Source organism: Pangasianodon hypophthalmus, chromosome 2 (assembly GCF_027358585.1).
Source record: "Pangasianodon hypophthalmus isolate fPanHyp1 chromosome 2, fPanHyp1.pri, whole genome shotgun sequence".
Classification (NCBI taxonomy): domain Eukaryota; kingdom Metazoa; phylum Chordata; class Actinopteri; order Siluriformes; family Pangasiidae; genus Pangasianodon; species Pangasianodon hypophthalmus.
This window is the reverse complement of record NC_069711.1, coordinates 1,291,917-1,304,137: the sequence shown is the minus strand read 5'-3', so window position 1 is coordinate 1,304,137 and position 12,221 is coordinate 1,291,917. Positions and strand designations below refer to the sequence as shown.

The window sequence follows — 12,221 nt, the reverse complement described above, 5'->3', positions numbered from 1 at the left end:
AGAGTGGACTCTGAGAAATACTTGTTTGTGTTTGTGCATTATATAGGTGTGTGTGTGTGTGTGTGTGTGTGTGTGTGTGTGTGTGTGTGTGTGTGTGTGTTTGAGTCCAGGTGTGTGCTGTCAGAAATCAGGTGAGCTAGAACGTTGCAGTGAGTGCATGAATGTTGGAATGTGCAGTCCTGGTCGGCCATGTTTATATGCAGTGGTGCATTCTGGGAATTGTTTATGCATGATGCTGATTCTGGCTTTGAAGTGACATCGAAGACACATTTTATGAAGTCTAATGAACACCATTTACTTGGACAGAAAGTGAGAATGCCGCGTCATAGCATCTTTCAAGCGGGAAAATCGAGTCGATTACAAACGTGAGGTTAATGAAGGAAGGGGGCGGGGCTTCCGGGGGGGCGGGGTCAGTTAATATCGGAGAGTTCAAAACACCTACTCATTGGCTCATCTGCTGTTTTTATTAAGGGGACGAAGAAGAAAAAGACACTTTTGGAGTTAGGAGTGGTAATTCACAGCAGCGTACTCCGATGTTAAAAATACCGAGCTCCTACGCAAAATACGTAAAGATTTGCAAGTCTGCATGGCTTGAAAAATTTGATTTAAAAAAAATAGCAATCACAAATCTGTCTTTCAGTAAGAGTCTCTTTGTGTGAATGTGAAATAGTGTTATGCCTATGATCAGACTGTATATAACTCAGTAATGCTAGCCATTCTTTCGATATTTGCATAAACTGCTTGGACTTTATTATAGCGTGTCCCATCATGCATTTTGAATGTATAAACTCTGTGTGTGTTAGCAAATAACCTTGCACTGTATTGTGCTTTTCAGGAACGCGGTGGATGGAAATAAAAAGCTTTTCGCCATCTACGACACAAGGTAAGCGATTTGTCTTGATAATCATACACAGCAACACAGAGTATGAATAAATCAGACGAGCCAGGGGGTGAATATATTCTGCACCTCTGCTCGGCTTTTCACAGCCGCACGGATCTAAAATTTTCAATAGGTGTTTTTGCGAGAGACTTGGAGCGGGCCCATCTCAATCGAAAACAAATCTGGACCCCAATGTTAGCTGTGTGCATGCATTATTCATCCAGCACTGCGCAATATTCACCTCAGAATCTATTTATCTGCGTCCATTCGGTCTGGGAGAAGGTATCTGCTGCATCTGCAAGTTGACATAAATGGGAAAAAGGGAGGGAAAAAAAATCAGGAGGACGATGTTTTCATTTCCCTCCTGCGTTCTTTTCCTCTTCAGTGCATTAGAAACAGCACAGACAGCAACCATGTGAAGTCTCTCGTGGGAGGAATAAAACGTAGCCATGCAAAATGCCTTCTAAGCATGTACAGCGTACATTTATTTATTTATTTATTTATTTATTTATTTATTATGTTGATATTAGAGCAGGATCGAAGGAGGCCAATCGGATCTAAGACACCCTCAGACACCGAAACTTGTCCACCAAAAACTGTGAACCATTTTGTCATTTTGTCTTGGCAAGAATCACTTTAAATGCTTTAACAGTTTTTTGGCTCGGTGCGTGACTGTGATTCGGCTGCATTTGCTCAGCCCACACAGTGAGATCTCTCTCTCTCTCTCTCTCTCTCTCTCTCTCTCTCTCTCTCTCGCTCTCTCTCTCGCTCTCTCCATCTCTCTTTTTTATTTTTTTGGAGATGGATCACAGGGTGCGAGTGGGATGCTTTGTTTGGATGATGAAACGTGGGTGTGTGTGTGTGTGTTTGTGTGTGTATCACAACCATTTTACAAAATCTCCTTAAAAAGAGTGAAAGCAGGTGTTAGGTGCACTCTCAACAGCACACACACACACACACACACACACACAAAAGCACAAAGCTACCATTTTTCCTTACACCTACAAGGAACTGAAATGTTAATATGTGTAATGAAAGATGTAGTCTTGTGCTATTACAGTGCTTTGCCATGCATAAGTATTCACCCCCTTAAACTTTTCCGCATTTTGTAGTGTTATATCCTGGAACTGGAACAGACTTAACTGGCATTTTGTGTCATGAATCTACACAAAATAGCTTGTAATATTGATCTGCTGAAAAAAGTCAACATACTTTGCAAAATTATTCACAAATAAAAAAACATAAAAGTTTTGATTGCATAAGTATTCCCCCCCCGTTGCTAAAATGAAACCAGTTACCATTAGAAGTCACATAATTAGCTGAATGGCATTGATTTGTGTGTAATTAATGTGTCAGAAGATCTTAATATCAATATTCCTGTTCAGAGAAGAACCCAGAGTTAGAGAGTTAGAGAACACACTTAAACGCATAGCATCATGAAGGCCAAGGAGCGAATTTCTCAAAACAAGTTCTGGGACAAAATAAGTTCTGGAAAAGTCTTAATATGGTTTTCGTTATTAAACTCCAGATAGAGGGTTTACTAACCAAAACCAAGCCAAAAGTCAGTGACTGGGTAAAGAGGGGATTAGTCAGAAAAGCAACCATGGGGACAAGGGTAACTCTGCAGAAGCTGGAGAGATCCGCAGCTCAGATGGAAGAAGCTGTGGAAAATGCATGTTGGAGACTCCTGAGGGTTCTCTCGTCAGATGAGATCAAAATAGAAATTTTTGGTGTCTGCATTGCTAATCAACCTGAAAACACCATCCACAGTGTGAAGCATGGTGATGGTAGCATCACGTTGAGCGTTACCATTGGACTCTCGGCTGCTTCTCTGACTAATCCCCTCTTTACCTGATCACTGATATTTGGTGGATGTTTAGTGCCACGGTCTAACAATCAGGGTTATAAAAATAAATCCCAAACTTTGAACATTCTGCAAAATGACATTAAATCCATTATTAAAAATGTCAAGACTATGGCACAACCATGATCCTGCCTAGAAGAGACCATCCACCAAAAAATATGTGACTGTGTGAAGAAGGGATTAGTTAGAGAAGAAAGACATTTTATGTGGTAGATTTTTTTTTTGTATAGATTCATAACACATTATTAATAAAAAATTCCATTTCAGTTCCAGGTTTTAACACTACAAAATGTGGAGGGGGGTGAATACTTACACAAGGCACTGTATGTGATAAAACGAATAAGATCCACATGGGTCTCATTTCTTGGATTATATAACATCATATCCTCCTGGTCAATAGATTTTCCATACCTCCTATGCATGAGGAGAGCGAATCCATTAATGTCAATCTCCTATATTCCTAAAATAATCCTCCAGCCCCGTCAGGCGCTGAAGAAGAAACTAAAACAAAGGGCCTTCCCGGATTTCCGGCGTCTCGGATGAGTCCGGTTGACGCACGTCTCTCCGATGCAGGGCTCAGTTGAGAAGAAAAGCCCTGAACGTTCACATGAGACAAGAGCCTCCAAAGCCATTTACGGTGGAGCCGAGCCGAGCCACAGCAGCGCACTCCCGGCCCTAATGGAGCACGAGCAATTTAAGACGACCACAGACAGGCTTCTATCGCTGTCTGATTTCTGCCGTTCTAAATGAAAACAATTTAACACGATTGTTTTACTGGCTCTGCGATAAGGTTTTAAGGTCGGTGCTGCAGCCATTTCACCATCAGACCTCCACAAAAAAAACAAATCTGATTATGGATCATGAGATTGTCTGGAGGCCTGCTGTGAAGGGTTTAATATCCACTGATGGAGAGAGGAGGCAAAGACAAATCATACATCAGATCGGTTTTCATCGTCAGCGTCATTAATGGAGCCCTTATTTCTCTCCCTGTGTGTGATCATTTATTTATCATTTATTTATCACTCTCTGTGTTGGTGTAAAAGTGTAAACAGTGTTACGGCGGAGTTCCTGTTACCACCCAGAAGCTGGTTATGCTCCTAGAACAGAAGAAAGTGTTTTATTCCTCTTATATCACTGCAATCTTCCATTACTATTTAATATTAATTTCATTCATACTTTTTATTTATTTATAGTTACACTTATACGCAGTTCTTCATGGTACAGAGAAACCGTAAAGCGTAAACTCCTCTGTCCTGAAGATGTCGGAAAACTTAAAGTTACAGCTTTACCTCTGACTGTTACAAAGCGCTGACACTGGAGACTCCTTCCATAAATGTCTTACAAAGCGCTGACACTGGAGACTCCTTCCATAAATGTCTTACAAAGCGCTGACACTGGAGACTCCTTCCATAAATGCCTTACAAAGCGCTGACACTGGAGACTCCTTCCATAAATGTCTTACAAAGCGCTGACACTGGAGACTCCTTCCATAAATGTCTTACAAAGCGCTGACACTGGAGACTCCTTCCATAAATGTCTTACAAAGCGCTGACACTGGAGACTCCTTCCATAAATGCCTTACAAAGCGCTGACACTGGAGACTCCTTCCATAAATGTCTTACAAAGCGCTGACACTGGAGACTCCTTCCATAAATGTCTTACAAAGCGCTGACACTGGAGACTCCTTCCATAAATGTCTCCTCAATATATTGACAGATACACTGTTTATGTTTGATCTGTTTATGTGGAGCGTAACATGACGATCTGTGTTTACTTTTTTTGTCTTATTAACTGCAAGAGAGAGAGAGAAAAGAGACGCTGGTGAGGGAACGACTGTTTATAGCTGCTATAACGGAAGCGAAAACTGGTTTCACCACCATTCCACAACCTTAAATGTAACTATAAACTGATAAAAATTATGATGCGTCATTGTTTCATGAAGTTGCGGTGGTACCCGAGGAAGAAACCACTTCAGGACATGCTGCTATGATAACAGTAATTTCATATCCTGTTTCATTGTTTAGTGTTGCATGTTATATTCTCACGTTTTCACATATTTCTATGGAATTCTATAGATAAGTGAAGTGATAGTATGAAATGGATAAAGACACATGCGCAAAAACATCCCATTCACTTTCCACGTCCAAAAACCACGTGTCCAGCTGCAGTTCCACGATTCAGTGCTTCCTGTTTAATAATCAGCTCATTGTAGCTCATTAAAACCGTGGACTGAAAACTAAATACAGGTGCAATATTGCAGAAAGAAGAAGTGTGAACCGACTCCAAGCGAGGAGTCACGTGATTCCTCCGTCTTTCTGTCATGACAGTAGACAACATGCTCACCACATTTCACATCACGTCGCTAACGAGCAGCATCTGAATCCGACTCCAAACAATTTCTCACCAACTACAGCCAAAACCTGGATTTATTTCTCATTCATTACTATTATAAGCAATTTTCTGCAGCGAGAAGAGCGCATGTGATCTGATCTGATCTGATCTGATGTCTGATGTGTGAGGTGATCTGAACTCATCCATCTGCGCGCATTTTCTCCACAAGTTGTTTTTGAAGGAGGTATACATCAAGAAAGAGAAGGATGGAGACGGAGATCTGGCTGGATCCCAAACCCCGATAGCGTCGGATGGAGATTTAAAAATAAATAAATAATAATAATAGTAATAACGATGCGTAAAAAATGCGTGAGAGTTTTTTACGCGCGCGTATCCAAATAACGCACCGTATCTCCAGAAGCCGGAACTTTCCTCACCCCCCCTGAAGGCACAGGGCTGTCCACAAAGGCGACTTCTCCAGCTTCAAGAGCGTGTGATGGAGGTGCAGGGAAAGCTGTAGGGCACTGAGAGTCAGCTCCGAGCGGATAGGGATGTCTGGGATGTCTGGGATGTTGGGAATGTTTGGGATCGGGAAGAGAAAGCTGTTCGGGATCATTTCCGTGCCGCTCCTTGTGGCACTGATGTGCTGCGCTCAGAGGTGAGTGAGCCTGGAAACTTACTGCATACTATCTGAGGCTAAAACAAGCCTATAAGCTGGAGCTTTCCTTGTATTTTTTTTCTTTTTTTTTCCTTTAACATGCATCTTTCAGCTGTGGCTATAGTGTACCTTTAAAAAAAAAAAAAAAGTTAAGATACATAATTACCGTAATTACCTTTCAGATTTGAATGGTACACCTAAAAGATGCGCAGTAAAGTACCACTCCAGTGACAAGTACCCTTTTTTCTGAGAGTGTATACCATGTTTCTGTTTTTCTTCCAGCGCCAATGAACCAGGCAACATGTCTTTCGTGAAAGAGACAGTGGACAAGCTGCTGAAGGGATATGACATCCGACTCCGACCTGACTTTGGAGGTAAATTAGAGTTTAGCTCAGGTTTTAGAGTGTTTAAGACACATTATAAAGAGAAAAGAGGGTTAAATTGTACCTTAGCTTGTTGTACGCCTATATATATGCACCTTGAAGATGTATATGCACCTTTAAAAAAGGATTTAAGGTACATATTTTGAAGTAAAGCTATATAAAACTGCATTCACCACGTACTAGTGACAAGGAATGGTACGGTTTAGTACACTTTTTCTGTAGAAAATCATTTCAGATGTTGAATCAACACCTACACTGCTTATATAAGGCCTGAGAAACAAATATGGGCCTGATCAACACTCAGAAACTTATATAAAGCACATTATTCATTATTTATCATGAAATGTAAGTCTGGACCAACATTACATCATGAATTCAAACACGCTATTTGATTCACTTTCATTCTGTTTGGCTCGAATGATGTCATTAATCAAGTACAAACCAATCAAGCGCATCCACGTGGTGCATTTCGTAAACGTAAACAGCGGGGGCGCTGTAGTATATTGTGACATTACATGAGCGCCAGAAGCAGAACTTAAATACTCTTTGTTTTCATGTCAAGATCGATTTAATGACCTGACATTCCGTCTGTGCTGACGATTCTCTCCAGAAGATAAATAACAATGTCGCATCCTCTACTGTTTGTTGTTGACATATAAAATCGGAAAGAGTAGTCAAGAAAGATATTCTAGTGGTGGTCAGGGATGTTTCATATTTCAAGATCAAGATCTTATACATGCTTAGGTTCTTTAGGATCTTTGGATAGTTTGGGGTTCTTAGCTTCTTCAAATGGTTCCACTCTTAGAAACAGAAATACTTTGTTGTAGGGTTCGGTGTAGAACCTTTAAGGATTTAACCATTAGGGGTCCAAGCACCGTATTGTTTACCCCTGTTATGCATTCGTAGGTTCCTCGAAGGTTCTTTGGATAGTTTGGGATTCTTAGCTTCTTCAAATGGTTCTACTCTAAGAAAAGGAAACATTTTTTTGTAGGTTTCAACCTAGGACCTGAAAGCATTAAACCAAAGAACCTTTGGATGCCCAAACACTGTATTGTGTACTCCTGTTATGTACTCATAGGTTCCTCAACAGTTCTTTAGATAGTTTCGGATTCTTAGCTGCTTCAAATGGTTCTACTCTTTGAAAAGGAAATACTTTATTGTAGGGTTCAACATAGAACCTTTATAGTTAAACCAAAGAACCATTAGGGGGTCAAGCACTAGAATGTATACTCTTGCTATACAGTTAAAGGTTCCACAAAGGTTCTTTGGATAGTTTGTTTCTTATCTTCTTGAAATGGCTTTAATCCTAGAAAAGGGGAGGAAAAAAAAGAAAAGGAATCCTAGAAGCCAAAAAACTGTTAGGGGTCCAAGCACTGTAGTCTATACTCCTGCTATACACTCTTGGTTCCTCAAGGGTTCTTTGGGCAGTTTGCAGTTTTTGTCTTCTTCTAAAGGTTCTACTCTTAGAAAAATGAAACACTTTGCTGTAGGGTTCCTCATAGAACCTTTAAAGCCTAAACCAAGCAAAGTTTAGGGGGCCAAGCACAGTAGTTTACAGTCCTTCTGTACATTCTTAGGTTTCTCAAGGGTTATTTAGATGCTTTGTAGTTTGGATAGTTTGTGGTTCTTATCTTCTTAAATGGTTCTACTTGGATCCCTTTTTGGAAGGCAACAATTTATTGTAGCACAGAACCATTAAGTGTTAAAGCAAAGAACCCTTAGGGGTCCAAGCACCGATGGTGTTAGTTCCACACAGCTTTAAACCTGTTTTTCTGTGATTTTTGGAAAATAGTGTGTGCAATTTTTATTTATTTATTTATTTTCATTGTGCATGTGTGAAGGCGCGCCAGTGGCAGTTGGGATGACCATCGACGTGGCAAGCATAGACATGGTGTCTGAAGTCAACATGGTAAGTGCGCACTCAATTTTTTTCTACTTCCTGCATGTTACATACAATTTCACTATAATCGTCGTTCCCCATAAAAAGTATTTTCACTTATTATGACTTCGAATTAAATTTTAGTGGTTAAAAGTAAGGCTAAGTACAGTCAAAACCAATTTACCCTTAAATCTTATCCTTAAATCTAAGAGAAAAAAAAAGAAATTTATTTTCAACAATTTATGGAAGAACAACTAATGAATCACTAATAAAAAAATCAGCACTTGGTTTTTGGTTTTTTAACATTTCTTTAAAGAACTAAAAGCTAAATATTAGCCGAAATCGATTAGCATTGGCTCATTTGCAGAGACGGTGAATTAAATAAGGCACGTTTTTATCTATTTGAAGCTTTGACATTAAAACATACTGCAGTATAACCAGGTTCTTATAAATGTAGAGTTCTCGTTGCTCTTGACATTTCGTCTTCACTGCGGTTTTTATTTTGAAACTCAAACAAGCGCATTGCATTGTGGGATGCAGTGCAGCATGAAGACAGCTCCGCATGCATATCTGCCTCGGGTTGTATGTCATTGCGGTATTTTTGGCGTTCTGTTAATATTCATGTTTACTCACTGCACACTCTGGACTGCTTGTGGGCGGGGTTTAGCGTGATGAATGTGCATTTTATGACATTGGGAACAGTTGGATTGGAGTGTGTTATTATGCGTTATGATAGTTGAGGTCTTGTGAGTGCTGAAATCACCTCAGACCTCTCGGCTCAGTTCGAAATGGCTCCATCAGTGCATTAGACAGGGTTTATTATAGTATTAGATCCTCTTAGAGCCTTTGTAGTGCACTATGTCCATCAGGGAGACAGTGGAAGACGGTGACTGCCCAATTTGTCTCCATAGTTTTAGTGTAAGTGTACTACATAGGGTAATATTCAGGCTTCCAGACTCTGTGTAATAATAATAATAGTAATAATAATGTACTTATACTGCAGTGCTGTTGAATTCTGAATTCTGATTGGTCAGATGGTGTTGATTAATTGAATCAGTTGCACTCGTTCTAAGAGCTCATTCACAGGAACTTGTACCGTGGCCGCTCCACATAAACAGATTTAAAAATGTGTGTAATCATTGATATGGTGCAGTTTTCCCTAAGGTGATGTTTATTTAACGTTTATGGAAGGAGTCTCCAGTGTGAGCGCTTTGTAACAGTCAGAGGTAAAGCTGTAACTTTAAGTTTTCTGACGTCTTCTGGACAGAGGAGTTTACACTTTGTGGTTTCTCAGTAACATGACAAAAAAAGAGAGGCTGGTGAGAGAACGACTGTTTATAGCTGCTGTGTAGTTATAAATGGATAAAACTTATGATGTTTCATCCTTTAATAAGTAAAAAATTGTAATAATTGGCAAATTTCTGTGGTATAAGAGGAATAAAACAGTTGGGGATGTTCGAGAAAGGCAAGTGCTTACATCATGTGACATTTATATGTGCTGTAGAGAACTTTGTCGGAATTTTTTTGAGAGTTTTAGAGACGCACTTTGCTTTTTTGCTGTTAATTGACTAGATAACCAAAGCCTAGTAATAAATAAATAAATAAATAAAGCAGTACATGTCTGATGTAACGACTAAGCCGTGGTGTATCTTCAGTCTTTAGCATGGTGTATTGTGGTCCCTGACTGAATCCTGACACCCGTCAGACTCTTTACTGGAGGAAATCATCTTTGATAACCGTCTGACAGGAAGTGATGACTGGGCGCTGCTCTTTGTGCCTTCTGAGTCAGCAGAAGAAGGGCCGGTGTATTGATTTGTGAGCTATCAGAGATTCACCCGTGGATGAGGAACAGCATTTATACTGTCCATTAAAGTGCAGACGGAGACGAGCCTCGGTCCTCTCCTAGCATAATTTAATCTGTATTATACACAGTGTTATATGAGGTACAGGTCCGATTTATGTGGTTATATAATAATAAAATAAATAAGCGTGGTGGTGTTGATTCGGTTAACGTCAGGCGTCGTGTGCAGATTGGAAGACTGGACCACACCTGGTGTGTTCTCATAGTGTCCGTGTCCCGAAACGTTCAGTCAACAGATCAACATGTGAGTGCAGTGGACAGATGGACAGATGGACAGATGAGATAACTCGCTCTTATGGTGGTAAAAACACGACTCGTAGCCAATCGCAGAGCAGGACACTGAGCTGAACTCTACTAAAATGACAGACGGGTTAGTAATTAAGTGATGATATGTTACTCTTACCACCCTGAAGGTGATTATTTTCCTATAACAGAACCTCCTGAAGCGTTTTATTCCTCTATAACTTCACCTCTGTCTCTTACAAAGAGCTGATGTTAGAGCTTAACGTTAATAAACATCTCCTTCCAGAAAACTTCACCATATCAATGATTTTTTGATCCGTTTATAAAGTTGAGCGTCCGCATTACAATCACTCCTGCCAGAGCTGCTGTTATAGAAAATTAATCAACACCTTCTGTCTGTCAGGCGGCAGAGATGGTGACAGTTGCATGTTAAGAATTTTATTACTGCAACAGGCAAACAAATCCAAAATGCTGGGCAAGAGCGAAGTCAGTATACAGACAGTAGTCAGGCGTGTGCAATCAGAGTAACCAGGGGAAAAGACGGAGACATAAACCAAAGAAAACAATCACAACCAGAAAACACTATGGCATGATAATAAGGCTTGGTATCGCAGGTACAAGATCCAGAGCGTATACTTCACAATGAAGTGGTGAGGGTCCTTATACTGTTGGCAGTGACCAGGTGTGTGCAAGCAGTAGGAATTTGTAGTGAGCGGTCATTTTTGTAGGCCGCTGTGGGTTCTGGGAGTTGTAGTGAGCGGCCATGTTTGTAGGCCGCTCTGGGTTCTGGTCATGTTTGTAGGCCGCTCTGGGATCTGGGAGTTGTAGTGAGCGGTCATGTTTGTAGGCCGCTCTGGGATCTGGGAGTTGTAGTGAGCGGCCATGTTTGTAGGCCGCTCTGGGATCTGGGAGTTGTAGTGAGCGGCCATGTTTGTAGGCCGCTCTGGGATCTGGGAGTTGTAGTGAGCAGTCATGTTTGTAGGCCGCTCTGGGTTCTGGTCATGTTTGTAGGCCGCTCTGGGATCTGGGAGTTGTAGTGAGCGGTCATGTTTGTAGGCCGCTCTGGGATCTGGGAGTTGTAGTGAGCAGTCATGTTTGTAGGCCGCTCTGGGATCTGGGAGTTGTAGTGAGCGGCCATGTTTGTAGGCCGCTCTGGGTTCTGGGAGTTGTAGTGAGCGGCCATGTTTGTAGGCCGCTTTGGGTTCTGGTCATGTTTGTAGGCCGCTTTGGGTTCTAGGAGTTGTAGCCAGCGGCCATGTTTGTAGGCCGCTCTGGTTTCTGGGAGTTGTAGTGAGCAGTCATGTTTGTAGGCCACTCTGGGTTCTGGGAGTTGTAGTGAGCGGCCATGTTTGTAGGCCGCTCTGGGTTCTGGGAGTTGTAGTGAGCGGCCATGTTTGTAGGCCGCTGTGGGCTCTGGGAGTTGTAGTGAGCGGTTTGTAGGCCACTGTCTGTGAAGCAACGCGGATTCTGGTGTTGATGTGACACTGACCAATCACAATCCAGAATTCAGAAGTGTTGTGGTGTAAGTGATACAGATCTGACATGTGGATTTCTTTTTTTCATGTTAAATTTCCGAAAAAAAAAATAGAGATGAGAAATAAAAGGAATTAAGTCCACATTTACATTCCTCTGTTGTAACTCACTCATTTCCTCTTAATGGGACTGTAGTTGCTGCATATTTGATAGTAATTACTGAACAGCTCCTTAATTAGCCATGTTTATTAGCTCTAAATTACTGCACTGTTGTCTAATTTCTTTAAGTATATTGTTGTATATTTTTTATAATTTTAATTGTTTACTAATTACACAGCAGATTATCATGCTTCAGAAATCTTTCATTTCATCAACTAACCAGCTCAATATACTTTACAAAAAAAACAAGATAAAGGAATATTCATGAAACGTAATAGTACATGGATTAAATATATAAATAATTTAAAAAATAATCATCAGAAAAACACCTTCATTAAATAATTAAAATACAGAAGTAAAAAATATATTGTATATAAAATGTAATAAAAAATATGCAAGAACATTAAATGACAAAAAAGATCTGACAGGCAAAAGAAATAAATATTCAAATAAACATAACGAATGTAACAGAAAACGAATTTGCAAGTAT

The 12,221-nt window shown here is 40.4% G+C and overlaps 1 protein-coding gene across 4 annotated transcripts in view; it reads left to right on the top strand.

The window, feature by feature from the left end:
- Positions 1-857: 857 nt before the first annotated feature.
- The window catches only part of gabrb3 (gamma-aminobutyric acid type A receptor subunit beta3), a 50,073-nt gene continuing 38,709 nt past the window's right edge, over positions 858-12,221 (top strand). For 2 of the 4 annotated variants that reach the window (XM_026945587.3, XM_034297787.2), the window contains exons 1-3: positions 4,981-5,733; positions 6,016-6,107; positions 7,958-8,025. In XM_026945587.3, the coding sequence (XP_026801388.2) occupies positions 5,627-5,733; positions 6,016-6,107; positions 7,958-8,025 (267 nt within the window). In that variant the 5' untranslated portion in view covers positions 4,981-5,626. Of the gene's footprint in view, positions 884-4,980; positions 5,734-6,015; positions 6,108-7,957; positions 8,026-12,221 lie in introns of those variants that run through there. The other 2 variants (XM_053230029.1, XM_026945586.3) reach the window with 2 other exon arrangements.